This window comes from Monodelphis domestica, chromosome 7 (assembly GCF_027887165.1).
Source record: "Monodelphis domestica isolate mMonDom1 chromosome 7, mMonDom1.pri, whole genome shotgun sequence".
Taxonomy (NCBI): Eukaryota; Metazoa; Chordata; class Mammalia; order Didelphimorphia; family Didelphidae; genus Monodelphis; species Monodelphis domestica.
Genome location: NC_077233.1, coordinates 238,563,491 through 238,587,768, shown reverse-complemented (window position 1 = coordinate 238,587,768; position 24,278 = coordinate 238,563,491). Strand labels below are relative to the sequence as shown.

The 24,278-nt window shown below is 38.2% G+C and overlaps 1 protein-coding gene across 1 annotated transcript in view; it reads right to left on the bottom strand.

Annotated features, from left to right (window-relative positions):
- Window positions 1-24,278, bottom strand: part of SNX30 (sorting nexin family member 30) — a 180,815-nt gene that overhangs the window by 24,845 nt on the left and 131,692 nt on the right. The window contains exons 6-7 of the mRNA XM_001375914.4: window positions 23,856-24,055; window positions 4,395-4,481 (exon numbers count right to left, since the gene is read on the bottom strand). Coding sequence (XP_001375951.1) covers window positions 4,395-4,481; window positions 23,856-24,055 — 287 coding nt within the window. The remainder of the gene's footprint in view (window positions 1-4,394; window positions 4,482-23,855; window positions 24,056-24,278) is intronic.

Genomic DNA, 24,278 nt, shown 5'->3' with positions numbered 1-24,278 from the left:
ATTCCCACTTATGCTGGCTCGTGATATATTGAAAGTATGATGGGGACTGTATATAGTGTCTGCTATGTGTCAGGTATTTCAATTGATCTTCCCAACAACCTTTGGAGGTAGGTGCTATTATTGTCCTTATTTTACAGAGGAGGAAACTGAGGCAAACATCAGGTAAGTAACTTGCTCAGGGTCACACAGATAGTAAGTGTCTGAGGCTGCATTTTAACTCGGGTCTTCCTGACTCTAGTGCTCTATCCATGATGCTACCTGGCTGCTGTGAATCTTAAAATTTCTCAGACTTGTGAATATTAAAAATTCTCAGACTCTACCTTAGAACATTTGGTTAAGACCATTCCCCATTTTAAAACAATGAAGGGACTTTGGTCAGGAATGTAGGTGGGAACTCTAACATTACTCCACCCATACTTAGGCATACTTTAGGGGAAGATAAAGTTGTAAACTCCTGATTGAACAATGAAAAGTCCCCAACCCCATACTTAAAGTGAAGCAAGAACCCTTAAGCTAGGTCTATTTTTAGATCTAATACAAAGGGGTGCTAAGTACCTATGAAGATCAAATTAATCAGGCAACTTGCAAAGGACAAGATTAGTCTACTCAGGTGTGAATTACTCAAAAGTTTTAGTCTACTCAGGTGTGAATTAAGAATGGCCAGCCCTTTGGAAAACATCTACTGTGATTGGTAGACGTAGAAATTTAGGGGAGGTGACCTAGGAGAAATTTTTCTTTAAAAGGAAGGGGGGGGGGGGGGGCTTTGTAGTTAGTTCAGCTTTGGTAGCCGAGTTGGAGCTCAGACTAGTTGGAGTAGCTGTCTCTGAACATCAGAGCTTGCTTGAAAGGATTTTGTGGTGAGTGATTAAAGACTGACTGGTCTCTCTTAAGGCTCAGGTCTAGGCCATATTGGCCTAGGCCTTTCATACTATATATCTCTTATTCTCTCTCCTTTTTCTTTAATTCCTTTATTTGTATTAATTAAAATCTCCATAAAAACCCAGCTGACTTGGGTATTTCATATTTGGGAATTTTTTCCATGGTGACCACTTTAATTTTAATATAAAATCAAGACACTAAAAAATTATCTTTACAGTTTTGGCAATTCAAAGTCTTGAAACCATATTTTCGTGGTCACAGTTTATGGCAACCACTCTTTTAACTGTAACACTGCCCCAACTGTCATTTGGACAATCATACTGGGCATCCTGTGGCTATCTAAAACTGTATGCCCAAGACATAATCCAATTATCCAATTAGTTACTAAACCTTATTCTTTCCTATGCTCACAACATCTCTTGTGTCTATCACCTTACCACTCACAGTTTTTTTTTAGGCCCTCATCACCTCTTACTTAGACCACTTATTACACTTCTCCTATTTGGTCTTCCTAACTCATATCTTGGCCAACTGCAGCCCATCCTCCACAAAGCCACCAAAGTGATTTTTCCTAAATGCGCGCGCATGCACACACACACATACACACACCAACTTTTCTTCCCACTTCTCAAAAGCAAAGAACACTCCAGTTTCTTCCAAGAAGATCAAATAGAAATTGCTCTTTTGGCCCTTCATAACAAGCGAGGCCTTCTCGATCTCTTGCACTTTACAACTCCCCTGCAGGATTTCTTATGATCTAGCCTACTTTGCATTCTTCACCACCATCTTCCATCTCTGAACTTTGCGCAGGTGGTCCTCCATGTGTGAAAAGCAGCCTCTTCCCCCTACCTCTTGGAATCCTTGTTTTTCTTCCAGACTCAGTTCCATCACCACCTTCTTTTCTGAACTCCTCTGATGCCAAGGACTTCTCTCCCCACACAAACTTGCATTCATTTTGTCCAAATTCCATATTATGCTAATGTGTGCCTATCCCACCTCCCCAAGGTCTGGAGGGCAATTTGGAACTATGCCCAAAGGGCTATAGAACAATGCATGCATACCTCTTATGCTCTTACTAGGTGTGTATCCCAAAGAATAAAAAAAGGGGTAGGGGAAGACCTACTTCTACAAAAATATTTATAGCTGCCCTTTTTGTGGTGGTAAAGAATCAGAAACTGAAGGGATGTCCCTCAATAGGGGAATGGCTGAACAAAATGTGGTAAGCGATGCTGAATACTATTGTGCTATAAGGAATGATGAACAGGATGATTTCAGAAAGAGCTGGAAAGACCTCTGTGGACTGATGCAGAATGAAATAAGCAGGACCAGGAGAACACTGTACACAGCAACAGCAATATTGTGTAATAATTATATGAGATAGACTTTGCCACTCAGCAATACAACGATCCAGGACAATTCTGAAGGACTTATCACAAAGAATGCTATCCACCTCCAGAGAAAGAACTGTTGGAGTCAGAATGTCATTCCACGTGTATGATTTTTTTACTTAGGTTTATTTGGGATTTTGTTTTGTATGATTATTCTCTTACAAAAATGAACAATATGGAAAAAGGTTTGGATGACAATACATGTATAACCCAGGTTGAATTGCTTGCCAGCTCTGGGAGTGGGGAAGGAAAGAAGGAGGGAGATGATTTGGAAAATATAACTTCAGAAAAGTAATGTGGAAATTTCTTATTCCATGTAATAGGTAAAAATAAAATATCTATAAAAAATAAGGAAGGCAGGGACTTTTTACTGTTTCACTCTTGTCTTTGTGTCCTTAGTAGTTAACACACTGCCTGACACAGAACAGGGATTTAATCAATACTTGGTGACTGATTACAACAGGAAAAAATAAAGAATTCTGATTTTAGGATGTTTTTTTGTTTTTAATTAATATTTTCTTCCAATAACATGTAAATACAATTTTTAACTTCTGCTTTTTAAATTTTTGAGTTCCAAATTCTCTCCTTCCCTCCTCTCTTCCCTGATTGAGAAGGCATAGGATGTTTTTAAGGCAAGAGTGATACAATACATTTATCTTTTAATATTCAATTTGATAACCAAACCTTAAAAACTATCTGTAGAGAAGAAACCCTGAGAATTTTTTAAGGCACTTAAAATGAAAACATCATAAGCCAGTTTTTCCAAGCAACAGAAAGACACTCCTGATATGCCAAGAGCTCTGTTCTTGCCTCTCCAGAAAGGCTGGGCTCTATCTTTAAGGTAGCTGATTCTTGGATTTAAAATCAGGTGACTAGAAGGATTTTGCTGATATTTCATCTTGTCTCATAAAAGCAGTCTGGGGTTTGGATTTTGACTGACATTGGTTTTACTGATCCTTCACTTCGTCTTATAAAAGTAGACGGGGGCAGTGCTAACAGACTGCTGAAAGAAGAGCAGAAGCGTTGATGACATCAATCAAGTTCCTGGCAGTATCACAAAGAAGCCCGGTGGTTACGGTTATCCTAATCTACATCCTTTACCTTTGTAACATAATAGCTGGGAAAATGCTGATGCCTCAAAGCAGGGGTTCTTAACTTTTTGTGTGTCTTGGATCCCTCAGAATGTTTTAAATTCATAAAGTAAAATGAACAGGATTACTCCAGAAACCAATTATATGGAAAGAGTTATCAAAAAAAATTTTTTTAAGTTTCCTGACAGTGGATTAAGAATTCCTACCTTAACAGGAGTACGTCTCCTCCACTGTCATTCTATCGCATGCTTATTAAGTCAGACACATACACTACCCTGCTTAAACCTGTAATTAATTGCTAAAGGATGACAAAAGGACGGTGGTACAAAAATCCAACACCAGAGGGTGCTCAATCATTATTATCAAGACATTGGCTAACACTAGGATTTTATAGAAATGTACTTACCTTATAATGATTTGTGTGATGATCAAAAGATTAAAAAAATGAGAAAGCCTTCTACAAACGTAATATAATGCATTTAGAGAACAATGGGACAACTTCTTCCTGTGGGACGTCACTAGAGAACAGCCATTCTGAGAAATGAGGCACATGAGAAAAGCCCAATTTTCTGGTGACAAGTTTCTGTGAAACAGATACCCACCGAGCTGCCTGCATTTTTAAAAAGGTAAAGTATTCCCCTGCTCGCACTGCTGCCAATAAATGCACAGGACACGCGTTTCTTGACTGGGAGCGGCAATCACGTCTTCAGCTAGATTTCTCTTCCTCTCTGCCTGATAAATATAACCTTACTTCCTAGAGCCACTGGAGGCTGGTAAAGGAACTCAGGGGAGGGAGATGCTGAAAGTAAGGCTGAAGGAGTCTACAGTTAGAGGCTGAAAAAGTTAAAGGTGGGGGAAAAACACCCAGGAGCATCAAGAGACTAAGCCCAGCTGTGACTCGCCCTCTTGGCATGTTCAGGCAATACTTGCAGTCCGAGAGGGATTTCTATATTTCCATCAAAGATCACAAGGTTTGGAAAAATGAAGCTATTCTCTCTTTAGGGCTTTATGCTCTTCTCAAGCAGGCCACACTCACCTTGGGGCGCTCTTCCTTTTTCAAAGCAATGGCTTCCAATTTTGCTTCATATTCTCCTTGGACTTGGTCTCTCTTCTTTAATACATTCTATGGGGGAGGGAGAATAGGATGGGAAAGAAAAAAGATGAATAAACAAAAAAGTATAATCCTAGCTGTGTGATCCTGGGCAAGTCATTTAACTCCATTGCCTAGATCTTACTACTCTTCTGCACGGGAACTAATACACAGTATTGATTCTAAGACAGAAGGTAACTCCAAGCCCTTTTTTCCTCCTCAGTCCCATATGAGTGTGGTCACTATCATCTTAGCCCTAGAAAGGTTTGAAGGCTATCCTAATTCTCTCCCAATCAATTCCTTCTCTTTTTTAAAACTTAATTTTTTTTTCAATAAGTACACTAAGAACTAAGCACAAAGGGAAGGGATCCCCATAGAATCGAACATTAGGTTACTATGGTCAGTCATTAACTAGCGTGTGCTGATTACCTAACCTATTTCACTGATATACTACTCTATTTTTTAGCCAGTATCAGATTGTTTTGATGATTACCATTTTATAGTATAACTTGAGTTCTGGTACTGCTAGGCTTCTTTCCTTCCTATTTTTTCCATTAATTCCCTCATTCTTGATCTTTTGTTTTTCTAGATAAATTTTGTTATTATTTTTTCTAGTTCTAAGAAATACTAAGAAAAACTTTTAATGCCCTGAGAGACCAACCTGGTGAATCAAAAAAGGCCAACTTAAAAAATAATAATTATACTTTATTTTTTCCTCAATTACATAGAAAACAATTTTTAACCATTAAAAAAATTTTTTTGAGCCAAATTCTCCCCCTCTCCCTTCCCTGAGACTATAGGCTATGTGATACTTTTATAGGTGCGATCACATAAAACATTTTTTTCCATATAAGTAACTAAAATGGCAATCTGATGGCATTGTCACCTAGTGAGCCAATACTCAAAGTCTTTCTGGTTTGGTAGGATCCATCAAAACTAGAAAGAAGAAAGTATCAAGGAAGAGAAAGCAAACATGGTCAAAGACTGCAAAGAAGTCAAGGAGAATGAATATTGAGAAAAGACCATTGTACTTGGCAACTAAGAAATCATTAGTAACTTTGGAAAGAACTGTTTCAAATAAATAAAGATCTGATGTCCAAGATAGGAGAAATTACATACATACATACATACATACATACATTATATATATATATATATAGAGAGAGAGAGAGAGACAGAGACAGAGACAGAGACAGAGAGAAAGACAGAGACAGAGAGAGGGAGAGAGAGCCTTAGAGTGAAAGGCTTGGGTTTAAGCTCTTCATCAGATACATTCTGGTTGTGTGATTCTGGGTGAGTCACTTCTCAGTGCTCTAGACAACTCTCTAAGAACTAAAAGCTGCACAAAAGGAAAATGGTCAAAGAATAGGAATTGTTTTCAAAGAAGAAATTTCAAGATTTTGTCCATCACATGAAAGATGCTCTAAATCACTACTAAAAGAAATTTAAATGCAGCAGTTTCTCATCTCACACTCACGAGACTGACAAAGGTGCCAAAAGATGAAACCAAGAAATGTTGGTGGGAATATAGGAAGGCATACAGCATTGGCAGAGTTGTAATTTGGTGATATCCTTTGACCAGCAATACCACTAACTAGTCAGATACAACAAGGAAGTCTTACAGATAGAGAAAACTCTAATATATATAAAACTATTTCTAGCACCCTTTTTGCAGAAGGTTAAAACTGGAAATGAAGTGGGTGCCTAACAAATGATGTAATAGAATATAATGGGATATTACTATGCTGTAATAAAGTATAAATATGAAGAAATCAAAGAAACTTGAGAAAAGTTTGTATTCTTGTATGAATTAGTGTTCTGGGAACTAAAAAGAGTCTGGAAAACAATTTATACAAAGACCACAATTAGGTAAAGGAAACAACACTGGAAAACTTCATGACTAATCAATATAGGGACCAATCACCATGCCTCCTACTTCACAAGAGAATGTTGACAAACTACAGGTACAGAATAAAATACATATTTTCAGATGTTGCCAATTTTCTTATTTGTTTTTCTTGAATATATATGTACACACACACACATCATAAAAGTAAAAGCTCTATTTAGGAAAGTAAGAAGTGACAAAGATGTAAGAAAAAAATTAATAAAACTTTTTTTTTTTTAAAGAGAGAATAGCAAAGGGGCAGCTGGGTAGTGGATTGAGAGCCAGGCCTAGAGATGGGAGGTCCTGGGTTCAAATCTGGCCTCAGACACTTCCTAGCTGTGTGACCCTGGGCAAGTCACTTGACCCCCATTGCCTAGCCCTTACCACTCTTCTGCCTTGGAGGCAATACACAGTACTGATTCCAAGATGGAAGGTAGGGGTTTTAGAAAAAAAGAGAGAGAATCGCATCATCTTGTGGAGAGTCTCAAATGTCAGGTAGACACATTATTTAGGAGAGAACAGGTTAGGTAGTCACTCAAGATTTTTTTTTTGGATCTGTTTCTTTTTTCTTTCTTTTTTTCCCCCTTTAAACATTATTTTATTTGGTCATTTTCAAACATTATTCATTGGAAAAAATGTATCATTTTCTTTTCTTCCCCCCCCCCCCCAGCCGATGCTTGATTCTACTGGGTATCACATGTGTCCTTGATCCGAACTCATTTCCATGTTGTTTGTATTTGCATTAAGGTTTTCATTTAAAGTCTCCTCAATCATATCCCCTCCACCCCTGTAGTCAAGCTGTTGCCTTTCCTCATTGTTTTTACTCCCACTGTTTGTCCTCTGCTTGTGGGTAGTATTTTTTTTTCCTCCTAGATCCCTGAAGATTGTTCAGGGACATTGCATTGACACTAATGGAGAAATCCATTACATTCTATTGTACCACAGTGTATCAGTCTCTGTGTACAATGTTCTCCTGGTTCTGCTCCTTTCACTCTGCATCACTTCCTGGAGGTTGTTCCAGTCTCCATGGAATTCCTCCACTTTATTATTCCTTTGAGCACAATAGTATTCCATCACCAACATATACCACAATTTGTTCAGCCATTCCCCAATTGAAGGGCATCCCCTCATTTTCCAATTTTTTGCCACCACAAAGAGCACAGCTATGAATATTTTTGTACAAGTCTTTTTCCTTATTATCTCTTTGGGGTACAAATCCAGCAGTGCTATGGCTGGATCAAAGGGCAGACAGTCTTTTATCACCCTTTGGGCATAGTTCCAAATTGCCCTCCAGAATGATTGGATCAATTCACAACTCCCCCAGCAATGAATTAGTGTCCCCACTTTGCCACATCCCCTCCAGCATTCATTACTTTCCTCTGCTGTCATGTTAGCCAATCTGCTAGGAGTGAGGTGATACCTCAGAGTTGTTTTGATTTGCATCTCTCTGATTATAAGAGATTTAGAACACTCTTTCATATGTTTATTAATGCTTTTGATTTCTTTAACTGAAAACTGTCTGTTCATGTCCCTTGCCCATTTAACAATTGGAGAATGGCTTGAATTTTTGTACAATTGATTTAGCTCTTTGTAAATTTGAGTAATTAGACCTTTGTCAGAGCTTTTTGTTATGAAGATTGTTTCCCAATTTGTTGCTTCCCTTCTGATTGTAGTTGCATTGGTTTTGTTTGTACAAAAACTTTTTAATTTGATGTAATTAAAATTATTTATTTTATATTTTGTGACTCTTTCTAAGTCTTGCTTGGTTTAAAAATCTTTCCCTTCCCAAAGTTCTGACATGTATACTATTCTGTGTTCACCTAATTTACTTATAGTTTCCTTCTTTACGTTCAAATCATTCACCCATTTTGAATTTATCTTGGTGTAGGCTGTGAGGTGTTGATTCAAACCTAATCTCTCCCACACTGTCTCCCAATTTTCCCAGCAGTTTTTATCAAATTCACTCAAGATTTTTGAAGAGAAGAATGACTTGAACATTTAAACAATTAAGATGGATTATTTTGTTAGATATACAAAGGATGAGTTGGGGGGCACTAAGTACAATTGGAGGAAATTCTGCCAGATGGCTACTGCCAGAGTATAAGCTGAAAGTAACAGTAACTAAGTAATACAAGTAATATAACTAATAGGATTAATACAAACTGAATTAAGGTGTAGGCACACTAGGGATGAGTGAAATGGAGAAAAATGAAAGGTGGAAAATGAAACCTGGATGTGAAACTGAGATGTTGGATGTGAACATTTGGATGGGAAAGCGAGAAAGGGAAGGGAAGAGACAAAGAGAATCTAAAGAAAAGGAAGGAGAGAAGCCCATTCCATTAGTAAACATTATTAAGTGCTTGCTGTGTTCACCAAACCAGGTTAAAGACTGGGTGTACAAAGTGATAGTCTTTGCCCTCAAGGAGCTTACAGTCTCAAGAGGAAAACAACCCATGACAAGAACCTGGAGCTGAGATGCAGAGGGAGATGTATCTCAGAAAGAAATCAATGGGGAGGAAAAGAAAGGAGCTGGCTTGTGCGCATGCTGAGTTTAAAGTGCCAATCAGTTCAATGAAATCCACCAAACATGCCTCAAGGCCCTTGGGAGAGACAGGAACAACCGAAAATGTGGTCCCTGGATCTCAAGAGCCCTGCTGTCCGGAGGAGAGGACAGGATGCTTATGCAGAGAAATGGATAAACAGGAGCTAGTTTGGGGAAGGAGAGAGTACTACCAATGGGGGGTCAGGAAAGGCTATGTGACAGTGGAGATAGTCTGCAGGCAGTTGGAGACTCAGGACTGGTACCGGCTCAGGCGAGGGGTCAAAAGAGAGAGGTAAGCGAAGCCAGAGGAGTAAATGGTCGGTGGAGCTAGATTAGAGACAGTACAAGTAGTATTTTATCCATGTCACAGGTGAGGAAACTGAGGTTGGCAAAGGCTAAGTGGTTATTGAAAGTCACGTCTTTTCTATAATTGTGTGTGTGTGTGTGTGTGTGTGTGTGTGTGTGTGTGTGTGTGTGTGTAGACTCTTTGGATGGTGCTGTGAATTGGGCTAACCCATCTCGAAAAAGAATTTGGAATTACGTGAGGAAAGTTACGAGGTTGTATGCCCTTTGACTGTCCTTTGTGATTTCCCATAATGGGTATAGACTCCAAACAAGCCAAAGGCAGGTAACTCCAACGGATATCAACATGACAATGTTTGTGGCAGTAAAAAAAAAGCCATTCCCCAAGGCTGGGTCTGAGAAGGAATTCGGGCCCAGCAGCCTTCTATCCATTATTCCACGCAGAATGCTTCCAACTGTGAATTGTGTCAGCCCCTTATTCTAAAAGCAAGTTGGGCTCCAGGTCCCTGGCTGGAGAAGAGAGAGGAGAGCAGCCCAGTGAAAAACCAAGAGCCAGAATAGGTCTTCAAAGTCCCAAGAAGCAATTCATTAGCCTGCCTTAGTCCTTAGCCCTGCTCCCCCCCCCCCCAAAAGCAGTGAATCCGGTTGGAACCTGAACTTCCCTCAGCTCTTCTAGGCTCTTCTAGACTCCGGCTGAATTTGTTCTCTTTACACACAACTCTGAAAGAATATCGAGGCACTCGCTAAAGGACTTCATCATTAAGAGCATTCTGTGAGGGAAGATGGCAGGTGTTCTGTTTTTACTGTGGAGGAAACCTGCTCTCAGAGAAGTGTCTTAAAACTATGTTCACCACAGGCAGGAGGCAGAGATCAAATGAGATGACATTGGTACAGTGCCTGGCACACAGGAAGCACTTAATAAATGCTCATTCCTATCCCTTTCCCTTGGAAAGATGGGATTTCCAATTATAAGTATCAAAATACAAAAGCACTTTTTGTAGTAGTTAAGGACTGGAAATGAAGCCCATAACCTGTGAGAATGACTAAACAAGTGTCCCGATTCTCAGTGCACGGCTCATTCCATTTCAAATCATGAAAATAGCTCTTTTTCGTCTTACTTGCCCCATTCCCTTATAGTATTTTATTTTATTCCTTTTGAAAAATTTTTTATACTTCTTGTTTTTACATCACTCACATTTCCCAGTGTGACTTTTCCCCCTCCCGATTCCTTATATAAAACAAAATTTAAAAAGGGGGAGAAAACCCAGTTCCTAAAAACTAAAGAAACCACCAACCAAGTCTGACATGTCCAACTCTTCTTCAAAGGAAGGAGAGGGGGTGCATTCTCATATCTCTTCTCTGGGGCCAAGTTTAGTCTTCATAATTTCAAAGTATCTGGTTTTGTTTTGCTAATGCTGTTATTTCCACATCCACTACTGTGTTGTTATAGTTCAGCTGTTTCAGTTGTCTCTTGACTCTTATTTTCTTGGAAGAGATACTGCAGTGGTTTGCCATTTCTTTCTCCAACTCATTGTGCAAATGAGAAAACGAAGGCAAATGGGATTAATGGCCTGGCCAGAGTCCCCCAGCGACTAAGGTGGGGGGCTCAAGTGTCTGAGGCTGAATTTGAACTCAGCAAGATGAATCTTTCCGACTCCAGACACAACACTCTATCTATTGCACCCCCCAGCTGCTCTACACTGTGATCTTCATTAGGAATGTCATTTTCCTGTTTCACCTTACTTCATTTTGCACTAGTTCATTCAAGTCACCCTTGTAGTTTTCATATGTATTCTCACACTATTATACTCATGTACTAAAACTTCAGTCATTCCTTAGTTAACAGGTTACAAGTGTTTTTGTATTTTTATATACAAAAATATAATTGGAATTTTCCTTTTCCTATTTAACCACCTTAGCATATTTCCTTGCATTGGAACCCCTGGGTCAAAGAGTTCAAACATTTTAGTGATTTTGTTAACTCAGCTCCAAATTTCTTTCCAGAATGACTGGATTAATCTATAATTCCAATAGTGCATTTATGTTCCTGTATTTCCTCCATTATCAACTGTTTGCCATGCTTTGTCCCTTTTAAATATCTAATGAGTGAAGGTGACATCTGTTGTTTTGATGTGCATTTTTCTTATTATTAGTGATCTGGATCAAAAGTGTTTAACTATGACTATTAACTACCTAGCTATTCATAGTTTGTAGAACTATTCTTTTGAGAACTGTTTTCTCCTGTCTATTGGGGAACTTATCCACTTATCTATTGGAGAATGGCTTTCAGTCTTAAATATTCATGTAAGTTGCCTACTGTATATCTTGGATATTAGATCCATCATCAATAATTGATGGTAAGCTGGTTTCTCTCACACCCTGTCCCTCCCTATCAACCACAGAGCTCATTTTCAATCCCAGGGCTAGCAAGAGTTTTATCCTGTCACTCCAAAAGATTTTTTTTTAAAAAATAATGTTTATAAAAAGCTAAAGTAAAAACAAAAACTAGAATTTTTGCCCATCTGTCCAAACACTATCTCATGATGAGGACCTACCTTTTACCCCAGAAAATTTGCATCACTGATCTCTATGATTGGTCAGAAATACTGTCACTGTACACTCAAAGAACAAGCATTTATTACGTCCTTGTCATGAGCTTAGCACTAATGCCCTTTGGATGGAGATGTGAATTGGGCCAACCCCTCTAGAAAAAGTTTGGAATTGTGTGAGAAAAGTTACTACAAGGTTCTACATCCTTTGACTCGGTGATCTCCCACAATAGGTATATACCCCAAAGAGGTCAAAGGCATAATGCCAATGGATATCAAAATCACAGGGTTTTGTTGTTGTTTTTTAGATATTAATGCACCATTGGGCGAGTTGTAAACTAATTCAACTATTTTGGAGAACAATTTGGATCTATACCCAAAGGGCTATAAAACAATATATACCCTTTAACTTAGTAATACCATAACTAGTTCTGTATCTCAAAGAGACAAAAAAAATGGAAAAGAACACATATTTCTAAAAGCTCTCTTTGTGGTGGCAAAAATTGGAAAGAGAAGGGATATCCATCAACTGGGGAATGGCAGAATAAGTCATTGTATATGATTACAAAGAAATACTGTTGGTTTTAAGAAATGTTGTGCAGAAAGATTTCAGAAAAACCTAGAAAGACTTACATCAAAAGATGCAGTGAAGTAAGCAGAACCAGGAAATCATACTACACAGTAAAAGCAATAATGTATAATGAACAATTGTGAAGAACCCAGAAATTCTCAGCAATATAATAATGCAAAACAATCCCAGAGGACTCATGATTTAAAAAAAAAAAGCCATCTGCTTCCAGGGAATGATGTGATGGGAGTCAGAATCCAGACCAAGGAATACTTTTTTTCAATTTCTTTCTTAACATTGTTTTGTTTGAGTTTTCTTCCATGAAAAGATTATGTTGGAAAATATTTTACATGATTACTTTAGGTTCTATATCAGATTGTTTATTATCTCAGTGAAAAGGGAGGGAAGGAATGAGACTCAATTGTTTAACATGTGAGAATTTTTATATGTAATGGGGGAAAATAAATATAAAAATTACAGTTTTGTGGCAGTAAAAAAAAAGTGGAAACAAAGGTGTCCAAAACTATGATAAATGAATGGAATATTCTTACACTATACAAACACTAAATATGAACATACATATAGGTATAGAAAGAGCCCTCTAATATAGTGAAGGAAGCAGAACAAGAGAAAAATGGCACAACTGTGATAATATAAAGGAAAATACTATTATAAATTTGATTACATATAATGACTACTCTGGTTCCAGAGTACAGAGGATGAACCATTAACTTCTTCATAGAGAGGGAGGGAATAGAGGTGTGCAATGTTGCATAACCTTCAAACCAGGTTATGAAGGAGGATTGGGCTCTTTGAGAGAAGGAAGTGAAGAACTTTCCTTTTCGAAAGCCCAATGCTTTGCACAAAGTAAACACTTAATAAACACTATTCCTTCCTTCATGTTCATCCCCTGTGGCATCCCCACAACCCCAATTCTCACCCAGAAGCATATATATGTACACACACACACACACACACACACACACACACACACACCCCTTTTTTTAGATCAGAATATAATTCACTACTTAAAAGTAGCTACAGAAGTCTGACATATCTCACCACCTGCACTTCCTTGGGAAATGAAATGTTAATAACAGTCTTCAAAAAGGCTTTATAATATAGACAATATTCACCCAGAGGCTATAATTATGATATTTACATAAGAGTATTAAGTGGCAAAAGTGGAAGGTCTCTCTCTACTAAATATTTACTAAAAAACTACTTTATTCAAGGTTTCAAACATAGTCAAATAAGTCACTGCATGAGTAGTATTTCCTCCATTGTCTATTCTTACTCTGCCCCCCCACCAAAAAAAAAGGGGGGGCTAAAGGAAAGGCTCATGAGAGACTGGGGAAGGAAAGGCTGATACAACTGTATAAGACTGTGATGAAAAACAAAAAGCACTAGTAAAAAATCATTTCAAACCAAAAACCACACATATGTTTCCTTCTCATAGAATTGTACTGCATTGAGTTTTTCTTGTTTGGCATATTTTCTTTCTAAAGGAGAATAAATGTGAAACCAGAGAAAGATGACTATATTTTTTCCCTTGAATTATTGAATTATTAGTTCCATTTGATCTCCCTTCCATTGGGATCTCTGAATTAAAGAAAGGGGCAAAAGAGGCAAATCTGACCTAACAGCTCTCATCAAGGCTTGAAGGGATGATGAGCCCCCTGGCTAGAATATGACTTAGGAAGTGGTTATCTAAAACAAAAGGAAAGGGATGGGTTAAAAAAAAAGTTGGGGAGAGAAGTAGGAAGTGGAGAAATTCAATTATACCAAGTATTGAACTTAAGGCAAGGTATCCCAAAAGTCTAAGAGCTTTAATAACTGAAAATTGCACTAAACTTTTGCAACATCCTAAATATTAAGAGCATCTATTTATATGAGAAAATTCAAGACAAGTAGAAGCATGGTAAGTTTTCAGGTGAGGATCCATGGAACTAGAAACGAATGCTGTCATCAAAGAATGGAAAATGAAATAATGAGGAATTCAGGAGATATATTCCAAGACTGTGTTGGAGTACTTCAAGTTAGCTGGACGTTTGCTGGTGCTCACTTGACTAAAAGTAGAGGAGCTAATAACTCTTTTACTTGCTTTGATCCTTCAGTCAAATATTTATTAAGCATGTGTCAGAAATAAAAAAAAATAAAACAAGTTCTATTCTGGATTTGAATCTTTGTAAAAAGAAAAACTGGTATTGGAGGAGTGGAAATCATGGGAACCATGAAAGACTAGAATGTGATCATTCCATCACACTTGTGACAGAAAAGGGAGAAAATTTAGGCACAGTCTAACCATGCTTTAGATTTTGAAAAAGTAGATTTCAAATACTTAAAAATAAGAGTAAGGGACAGCTGGGTAGCTCAGTGGATTGAGAGCCAGGTCTTAGAGATGGGAAGTCCTAGGTTCACATCTGACCTCAGATACTTCCCAGCTGTAAGACCCTGTGCAAGTCACTTGACCCCCATTGCCTAGCCCTTACAACTCTTCTGCCTTGGAGTCAATACACAGTATTGACTCTAAGACAGAAGGTAAGGGTTTAAAAAAAAAATAAGATTAGTTAGGATTCTAGGACTAAAATTTTCCCTGAAACCTCTCAAGAAGGAGATTTTGAAGACATAAAAAAGAAACAAGTTAGATAAGGGGAGTAGGGGGAAGCATTATCTAATAACACATAGGGAATTATAAAGAAATTGATTTTTTGCACCAAGCCACTTAATATTAGAGAAATGCCATTTAAGACAATTGTTCTTTGTGCCTGGCAAAATTGACCAAAAAAGCAAAAATGATAAATATGAAGGGGCTAGATGAAAACAGGCACAGTAATACACTGTTGGTAGAGCTCTGAATTGGTCCAGCCATTCCAGAAAGCAATTTGGAACTCTGTCCTCAAGGGTACTCAACTGTGCCTTTGCTTTGATCCAGTAATACCACTTTTCAGCTTTCACCTCCAAAGAGATCAAAGAAAAACAAAAAGTACCCATGTGTAAAACATTCAGAGCAGCTCTTTTTTTCCCCCCCAGTAGTGGCAAAGAACTAGCAACTAAGGAGTTGTTCATCAATTGGGAAATGGCTAAACAAACGATGGTGGATGAATGTGACTGAATACTAACTTGGGCCATAAGAAATGGTTTCAGAAAAACCTGGAGTGACTTGTAGGAATTGAAACTGAGTAACAACAACATTGTGAAGACAAATAACTATGAAAGACTTAATAACTGATCAACATAACAATAAAAATGATTACTAGAGTACCAAGAAAGAGGAATGTCATCTACTTCCTGATATAGAACCACGAAGACTCAGGAATACAGAAAGGGAAATATTTTTCCGTCTAGCCAATGTGAGGATTAGTTTTCTCTGATTACTCAACTGTTACAAGAATTTTTTTTTTAATGGGGGAGAGTGGGAGGAAGAAAAAAAGATTTTTAATTTAAAAATATTTAATTAAAAAACCCAGGTTTTCAAAAGAGATATCCAGACAATAGAACAATTTTGGAAAGCTAAAACGTTCAAAATGAATTGAATCTGGCAAGGAAAGCAAGTGACAACAAAAATGGTTTTTTAAAAGCTATACGAGGGTAAAGCAGTGGATCAAAAAAGTAATGGGACCATGGCTTATTGTGGATACAAGTATGATAATAGAGAGAAGGCAGAGCTGCCCAATATTTATTTAGCTTCTTTTTTCCCTCTGCTAAAGAGAAAGATTTTTGGACTAAAAAGGAAAGATGACAAATGTCTAGGATACTGAAAGAATATACAGTTGTGATTGCTGTTAACACAATATTCAATATTCCAAGAAAGTAGCAACATCCCAGTCCAGACTTTCTTTTCAGAAGTGCTGCAGAGTCTATCTATACTTAACATCAAATCTCAAGTCAGGAATTAGGCTAGAAGAATAGACAAACAAAAAAAGAAACTTCACTATAATGAATTATTATGGTGCTAAAAATGTTCAAAACTCAAGTACAGAAGAAAATGACTCTAAAACATCTATCAACAATGCAACAAAGAAAGGCATAGCTTAGACACAAACTGAACTAGAATTCCTGGAAGAGATGATACAAGAATGTTTTCTTTAAGAATTTAAAATGTTTTAATAAATGAAATAAGAATGCTTGAGGAAAAAAATGAAAAAGAAACAAGAAGGATGGAAGAAAGAACTGAGAAGGGGGATTAAGAGTTTGGCACAAGAAGTACTTCAAAACTTTTCAAAGCAATAAACTCCTTAAAAATTTAAATAAACCAAATAAAATTCATGGATTCCCAAGATAACAAGAAATGTTAAAACAAAACAAAAGGCTGAAAAATAGGGGGGAAATGTAAAGTATCCCACAGAAAAAAAGGAAAACCAACTGTCCCAGAAAACAAGGTGAGAAGAAAAAAAACCTGAAAATCATTGCAGCATCTGATAGGAATGATCAAAAACATAGCCTAGGTATCATATTTCAAGAAATTTTAAAAGAAACCTACCTAGATTACTTAGAACCACCAAGTGAAGTGAAAATAGAAAGAATCCACCAGTACCTACTTAAAGAGACCCCAAATTGAAAACTTGCAGGAGAATTATAGTCAAAATCTAGACTTTCCTGGTCAAAGAGAAAATAATGTGAGCAGCTAGAAAGAATTCAAATCCTAAGGAGCCACAGTCAGGATCACACACTATTTAGCAGCCACCACTATGCAGCTCCATTAAATCCACCATTTAGGAACTCCATTAAAAGAAAAGGGAACTTGGCTTTTAGACAAGAATAACTTACCCAGTAAAACAGCATAATGCTACAAAGGAAAAAAAATAGACTTTTCATGAAATAGAGGACTTCCAAGCATTCCTGATGAAAAGACCAGAGTGGTGTAGAAACTCTGAAGTTCAAACAAAGAAGCAAAGAGAAACATAAAAAGTAAACATGAATGAAGAATGATAAAGGATTAAACAAGAATAAACTACTAAAGATCAAATATGGAGAGACTCTGTGTGTGTGTCCCCTCCAACCCCAATTATTTTCAGGAATTAATGAGGAAATCCAAATAGACAAAGCCCAGGAGTGGTCTTATGCCTTGATCTTAAGAAAAGAATGTAAAAAGAAGAGAAGGTTTTGGGGGGGGGAGGAGGAAAAAGAAAAGGAAGATAAGGGAAAAACATGGCAAGGTGCTGAAGTAGACATTTATATATAAGCAAGGGAAAGGGGGGACTTCAACCTCATTCATCTAAACTAGTCAAAAGAAGGAATAAACACACACATACACACAAAGCCAGGTATAGATATACACTGCACTCAACAAGGAAATAGGAGGGAAAGGAGAAAAAAGAAGGGGAATTTGAGAGGATAGAAAAAGGAAACAGGTCTAAGCAAAACAAATATTAACAATGTACAAAAATATTTATAGTTCTTTTTGAAAAGGCAAAGAATAGAAATCAGAGGGCATGCCATTAATTGTAGAAATGATAAAAAGTATATATAGAAATAAAATATTAGGTGCTGAATACTAACAGCAATTCCAGAAGATTCATGATGAAACATGCTATCCAACTCCTGATAGAGAGGTAAAGGACAGCCTACAAAGTAAGTCAACTTCTTTTTGGACCCAGTCCAATGTAGAATTATATTTAGGTCGACTAAACATATTTATATTGAATTCCGAAAGGCTGATTTTGGCCAATTAAAACAAATAAAATATATGTTTTAAAATGAACTCCCTGGAAAAAATACAGAAGATACACTTTAACTTTAAAATGCATTATTCATCTCCATTACTTTCTTAAGTCTAGACAATCAACAAAACAAATTAAGCCTTGATTTGTAGTTTTTTCTGAGATGCAAATGCTCCAACCAAAAATTGAACTACCAGCCCTCAGAAGCTGGTTCAAGCTAGCTCTCCAACAGCTCTCTCAGTCAGCCACATCTGTTTGCATATCTATTTTAAAAGAAGCACTGCTTTTTTGCAGCATTCCCTTCTACCCACCTACCAAAGGTCAATACTTCATATTTCATTTCTGCTCGTAGCCACTCCCGCACCAGGCACTATACAGTATATATGTGGTTAGAATTCCACCCGGCTGTGACCTGATTGAATAAGTCATCTCCAATACTGAACTGCATTTCAAAGTACTGTCCGCTTCAGCACCGCTGAATTTACACCGACTCAACCCCATGTACTCACATTCCGTTTCTCTTATAAGAATCAAATGCACAGTGACTAGTGGGCTAAGAAGGGGCTCTATGACCTCTATAGTCTGCAAGGATGACTCATATAATCTTATTTATGATGAGTATCTGAGACAAGATTTGAACCCAGGTCCTCCTGACTGCAGGTCTGGCTCTCTGTCCCCTGAGCCACTTAGCTGCCTCAACAAACATTATTTTGAAAAGGAATTTAAATCATTTCCACCCATTAAAAGGGACGGAAGAGAGGGAGGCAGTACTAAAAAGAGGGGCAATATTTTTTAAGCAGCAGAAAGGACCCAAGTCTCTAAGGCACTAAACCTTGGTGTTTGTCTCCTGGCGCACCGTGGGCACCGTCCTAGGCCATTTCGGTCCTCCTGAATGACTGTGTGGCTTCGTTTATGGAGGAGAGGGGCTGCGGAGACACTATTGTCCCTTAATCGGAAAGTGTTTATTCTGACTTGTCATGCTCAGCATGCAGCAAGTCTGTGTTTCGGCATTTCCCAGGGCTCACAAGTAATAGCTTCCTGGTTGCCCGACACCGACAGCATGATTAAACTGTATTTTTCCATGCTGTTTGGCCCCTTGGGGCTAGGGGAGGGGGAAAGAACCAGAGTTCACGAGATGCAGATATTTCAATGACATTGACAAGCATGCAGAGCACCCATCTTTTCATCAAGGTGGCAGGAATTAGAGCTCCCCTACGCTGGCCCAGTGGCATGAGAGCTGGACCTGGAGGCCGGAAGATTCATCTTCCTGAGTCAACTCTAGCCTCAGACACTTACTAGCTGTGTGACTGTGGGCAAGTCACTTAACCCGACATCTCAGGTTTCTCCCCTGCAAAATGAGCTGGAGAAGGAAACAGCAAACCACTCCAGTATCTTTGCCAAGTGTCAGACACCCCTGAGAAGATCTGCACTGCTCACTGGAAAATATATACTATCTTCCTGGGAGATTATATAGATAGAGGAGAGAGCAAATAAAAATCAGAGATCATCTAGGAGTCATCCAGTTTAGGTATAATGGAGGGCTCAAGAAACAGAAGGCTTTGAAGATCAGGTTATCTTATAGGCAACATGGAGCCATTAAGAATTTTTGAACAGGGGGCAGCTGGGTAGCTCAGTGGATTAAGAGCCAGGCCTAGAGACGGGAGGTCCTAGGTTCAAATCTGGCCTCAGCCACTTCCTAGCTGTGTGACCCTGGGCAAGTCACTTGACCCCTATTGCCTAGCCCTTACCACCCTTCTGCCTTGGAGCCAATACACAGTATTGACTCCAAGACGGAAGGTAAGGGTTTTAAAAAAAAAAAAGAATTTTTGAACAGAGGGTGGATGTGGCTAAATAGGTCATTTAGGAATATGATTCTGTAAAGAGGAAAATGGAGAAAAGAGAAATCAGAACTGGGAAAACCAAGTAGGAGACCATTATAATAGTTCAGGTGAGAGAGGATGTGAGCCTGAAAGCAGGATGATGGCAATATAAATGAAGGGAAAAGGGATCACTGCAAAAGTCATTGTAGGATAATAACTGACATACACAGCTGTTTCAAAAACTAGTAGGAAATTGCTACAAAGTGGGATTCAGGGTCTAGAAGACCTAGACTCAATTCCAGCCCCTGACTACGTGATACCAAGCAAATCATTTACCCTCCCAACAACTTCCTAAAATATAGAATAGCAATGGGAAAGAGATTCTTCTCTGAAGCTCCTTATATCAAAGATATTAAGTGCCTGGACCCAAAAGTTAATGGGTCCATCTCACCATGATTGTGAAGGAAAACAAAATGCAAGCAGATGTTAGAGAAAATCTTTCTTTTCTTTTCTTTTCTTTTTTTTTTGGGTAATTCATTTTCATTCACAGCCACAGACAGTATCAACTTTTCTTTAAAAAACACACATACTTGGCTTCATCCTGTTGCAAAGTCAAGGCACTTTTCTTCAGCCACAAAACACAAAATTTCAGGGCCATTAGGCCAAGAATGGATTTCTCTCTCCTTTGATGTGCTGAGAGTGAGCCCACGAATAAAGCCACAGGAGGTGGATTTTGGAGAAAGGCTTTCTCCTCCCTGTCCTGCCTTAGTGCATATTATATAATTACAGAGCTCTGGTGAACAGATTTGACTCACAGTAAATTGAAATGTATTCCTTTCTGATCCCAAATATATGTTAGACTGAGGAAAAATTTTTTCCAAATTAGAGAAGATAGACTGGCAGCAAACATTTTCTTGGATACACTCAGGTGGAGTTTTTCTGCCAAAAAATAAAGTTGGAAAAGGGAGGCTTTCCATTTTATTCTCCAAGTTGAATTCAGGCCACAAATCTCTTCATCCTTACTCAAGATTACTCAATTGAGGGGTCTATAAACCTTACAAGGCCCCTAAGATCACTGATTTTGAGATGGAGTTTAAAGGCTTCCAAGATTTCCCCTGTTCTATAGATGAAGAAATTGAGGCATACATTCTGAGGTGGAGACCTCCTGTCCATTACTCCTTTCTGTCTCCTTATAGTAATATTGATGTCACTGGAAAACCAATTCTTTTTACAAGATGCCATCATGAAAATACTTTGTTGAACTTTTCTTCTCAGTCTTATTCCATATCACATTTCAAATAAGAAGCTCTTCTTTCTCTATATATATTCCCCATGCCCAGTGTCCCCAGTGATGCAGACACTGTCACTAAAAATATTATTTTAATTAAAAAAAATTTAAACATCCCAAACAATCACCAAACTTAAAAAAGAAGCAACAGTCTCGGGCCCTTTTCAACTCATTCTGTTTAATTCTATATATAAGTATGGCATTTTCAGCATAAGGTTTTCTTTTGTTTGCTTTTTGAAACTTGTAAAAATAATATTTTATTTTCTCCCAATTACATATAAAAACAATTTTAGCATTTGGTATTTAAAAATTGGAGTTCCAAATTCTCTTGCTCTATCCCCTCCCCTCTCTCTAAGATGGTAAGCAATTTGTTATAGGTCATATAAGTGCAATCATGGAAAATATATTTCCATACTGGTCATCAACATAAGGTTTTCCCAACATAGGTTTTAGAGTTGGAAAGGGACTTAGAAGTCAAGTCCAACTTCCTTTCTTTAGGACTGAGGAAGCTGAAATATAGAGAAGGCAAGTGACTTATTTGAGGTCACATCTTTAATCAGGCAGAATTTGAATCGTTTGGTTTTTAAAGCCCTTCATAACCTGTCCCTTCCTACCTTTTCCATGCTTCCTACACCCTATTCGCCTACATGTACTTTGTGATTCAGTGACTCTGGCCTCTTTGTTGTTCGTCCCAAAGGAGATTCCAGCTCCCAGCTCTGTACATTTTATGGGCTGTCATCCATGCCTAGAATTCTCTTCCTCCTCATTTCCACTCCCAGGCTTCCCTATCTTCCTCAACTAAAAATCCACCTTCAAGATGTATGACTAATTATTTCTAATGATCTTTTCTTTGTCTTGCACACAGATTGTTTGCATGTTGTCTTCCTCCATTAAATGACTAACCCCTCAAGAGCTGAGCCCATATTTTTGTAGGTTGTTTGCATATTGCCCCCCCCCATTAGATTATTTAATTCCTCAAGAACTGGGCCTGTGTTTTTTCCTTTTTTTTTGTATGCCTTTTTTTGTATGTATGGAAGAAACACCTTCCATATTTTCTCATCAAACTCCAACATGCTAAACCTGCTCAGTGGTGACTGTAGCCAAGTGCTGCCCATCACCCTGCTTCCAAAATCTTAAACTCTACCCATAAAATTCCTCTTCACATTAACTGTAGGAATCTAACTCATCTCAGTAGGTAACAACACTGGCAACGCCAGCCTTCTCACTGTTTCAGCACATAGTCTTAAAATCTGTTTCTGCTTAAATGTTGGTATTTTCATTGAGCCATTTTTCAGGTCATAACCCATTTGGGGTTTTCTTGGCAAAGCCACTGGAGTAGTTTGCCATTTCTTTCTCCATCTCATTGACAGATGAGGAAACTGAGGCAAACAGGGTTAAGTCACTTGCCCAGGGTCACACAGCCTGTAAGTGACTAAGGCCACATTTGAACTTCCTATACCAACTAATTGCCCTAATTTCCTAGCTAATTTGTGCACTGGGTTTAATATTCATTGTCACCTTGCCTGGTTTTCCCACATTACCTGCTCCTCTCACTACTGAGTCCCAAAGCCCTGAATCTGTTACATTTAAAAGAGTTGTCTGCCATAAACTGTAATATTTAAAATAGTTGGAGACATAAACTGTGGCAGTTAAAAGAGTTGGGGTCATAAACTGTAAGTGAGTAAAATAGTGGAAGATATAAATTATAGTAGATATAGGAGTGGGTGAGTAAATTGTGACCGCAGGAAATATGTTTTCACCACAGTGTCTTGTTTTAAATCAACTATAAGGTGGTCGCCAGGGAAATATTCCCAATTATGAATCTACCCAAGTCAACTGGGTATAGAGAATTTAATTAATAATACAATGAGGAATTAAAGAAAAGAGAGAAAGAGTAAGAAAGGAATAAGTATGAAGGGCCTTAAGCCAACTTGGCCTAGACCTGAGTCTTAAGAGAGTGAGATCAGTCAGTCAGTCTTTTATCACTCACCACAAGGTCTGTCTAAGCAAGGATTCTAGTGACAGAGTCTCCTCAAAGAGCCTTCCAGCCAGAGACTGTTTCAAAGGGCCTCTCTCCAGAGCCTCCAGAGGGACAGAGACCCCTCAGAGGAGCTCCAGCGAAACCTCCTTAGAGATTGTCCTCCAAGAGCTTCCCTTCTCCAGAGCCTCTCTGAAGAGATTCTTTTCTTCTCAAGCAATCCCTTTCAAGTGATTCTGCTTTTTCTTATATAGGGGGTTTTCTCCTATGTCACCTCCCCTAAGTTCTTCCATCTACCAATCACAGTAGACGTTTTCCAAAGGACAGACCATTCTAAAAACACTGCTGGATAGACTAATCCCTTTAGTAAGTTTGAATCAGAAAAAACACTGCTGGATAAGTTTTCACCTCTTTGCTCCTGGCAAGTTTACAAGTTGCCTGACCTTTAATAGGTACTTAGCACCCCATTGTATTCATTCTAAAAATAGGCATGGCTTAAAGAACTTTTTGCCTCATTATAAGTATGGGTTAAAGTACTTTCATTGTTTAGCAAGGAGTTCTCTCCCCCAAAGCAGTCCCAAGTAGGGTGGAGCAGAGGTCCTCCCATTTCTGATCCAAGTAGAGTTCTCGCTGTAAAAATGGAGAATGTTCCCTGAAGGGAATTGTTCCAATGGAGAATTCCCCAATGTGGAAATTTTTAACATTCACAAGTCTGAGAAATTTCAAGATTTACAAATCCTATCACGTGTAGACAATATCTTTATTTTTTAAATAGGGATAATGAACAAGAAGAGAGCAATAGACTGACCTTCATGGATTCAGAGTACAAAATGTACTCTCTAAGCACTGGCAAAAAGTCCTCTGTCATGTCATCAGTTAGGTCCTCCAGGGCGGTACAACAGTTCCCAATACAAGCTGAGACGCCCTCCAGGGGCTCCTCCAGCTCCATCTCGAGGCCGCCCCACGTGGAGTACACAGGACCATATTCTCGGAGTTCTACCAGGTATTCTAGAAGAGGAAAAAAATGAAACCAGGAAGGTCTCCCTAAGAAAGTAATTGCCCAAGCCTGCACACAGTTGAACTTTTATCAAAAAGAAATGTTTATGGCAAATCCTTTTATTCATTCACTAGATGTAAAATGGACTCTTCCTCAGCCCTGTAAGAATTAGCTATACTTTTTTTTTTTTTTTAGAAAGAAGAGTAAATAGTAGTAGAAAACTGTTGCATTTGC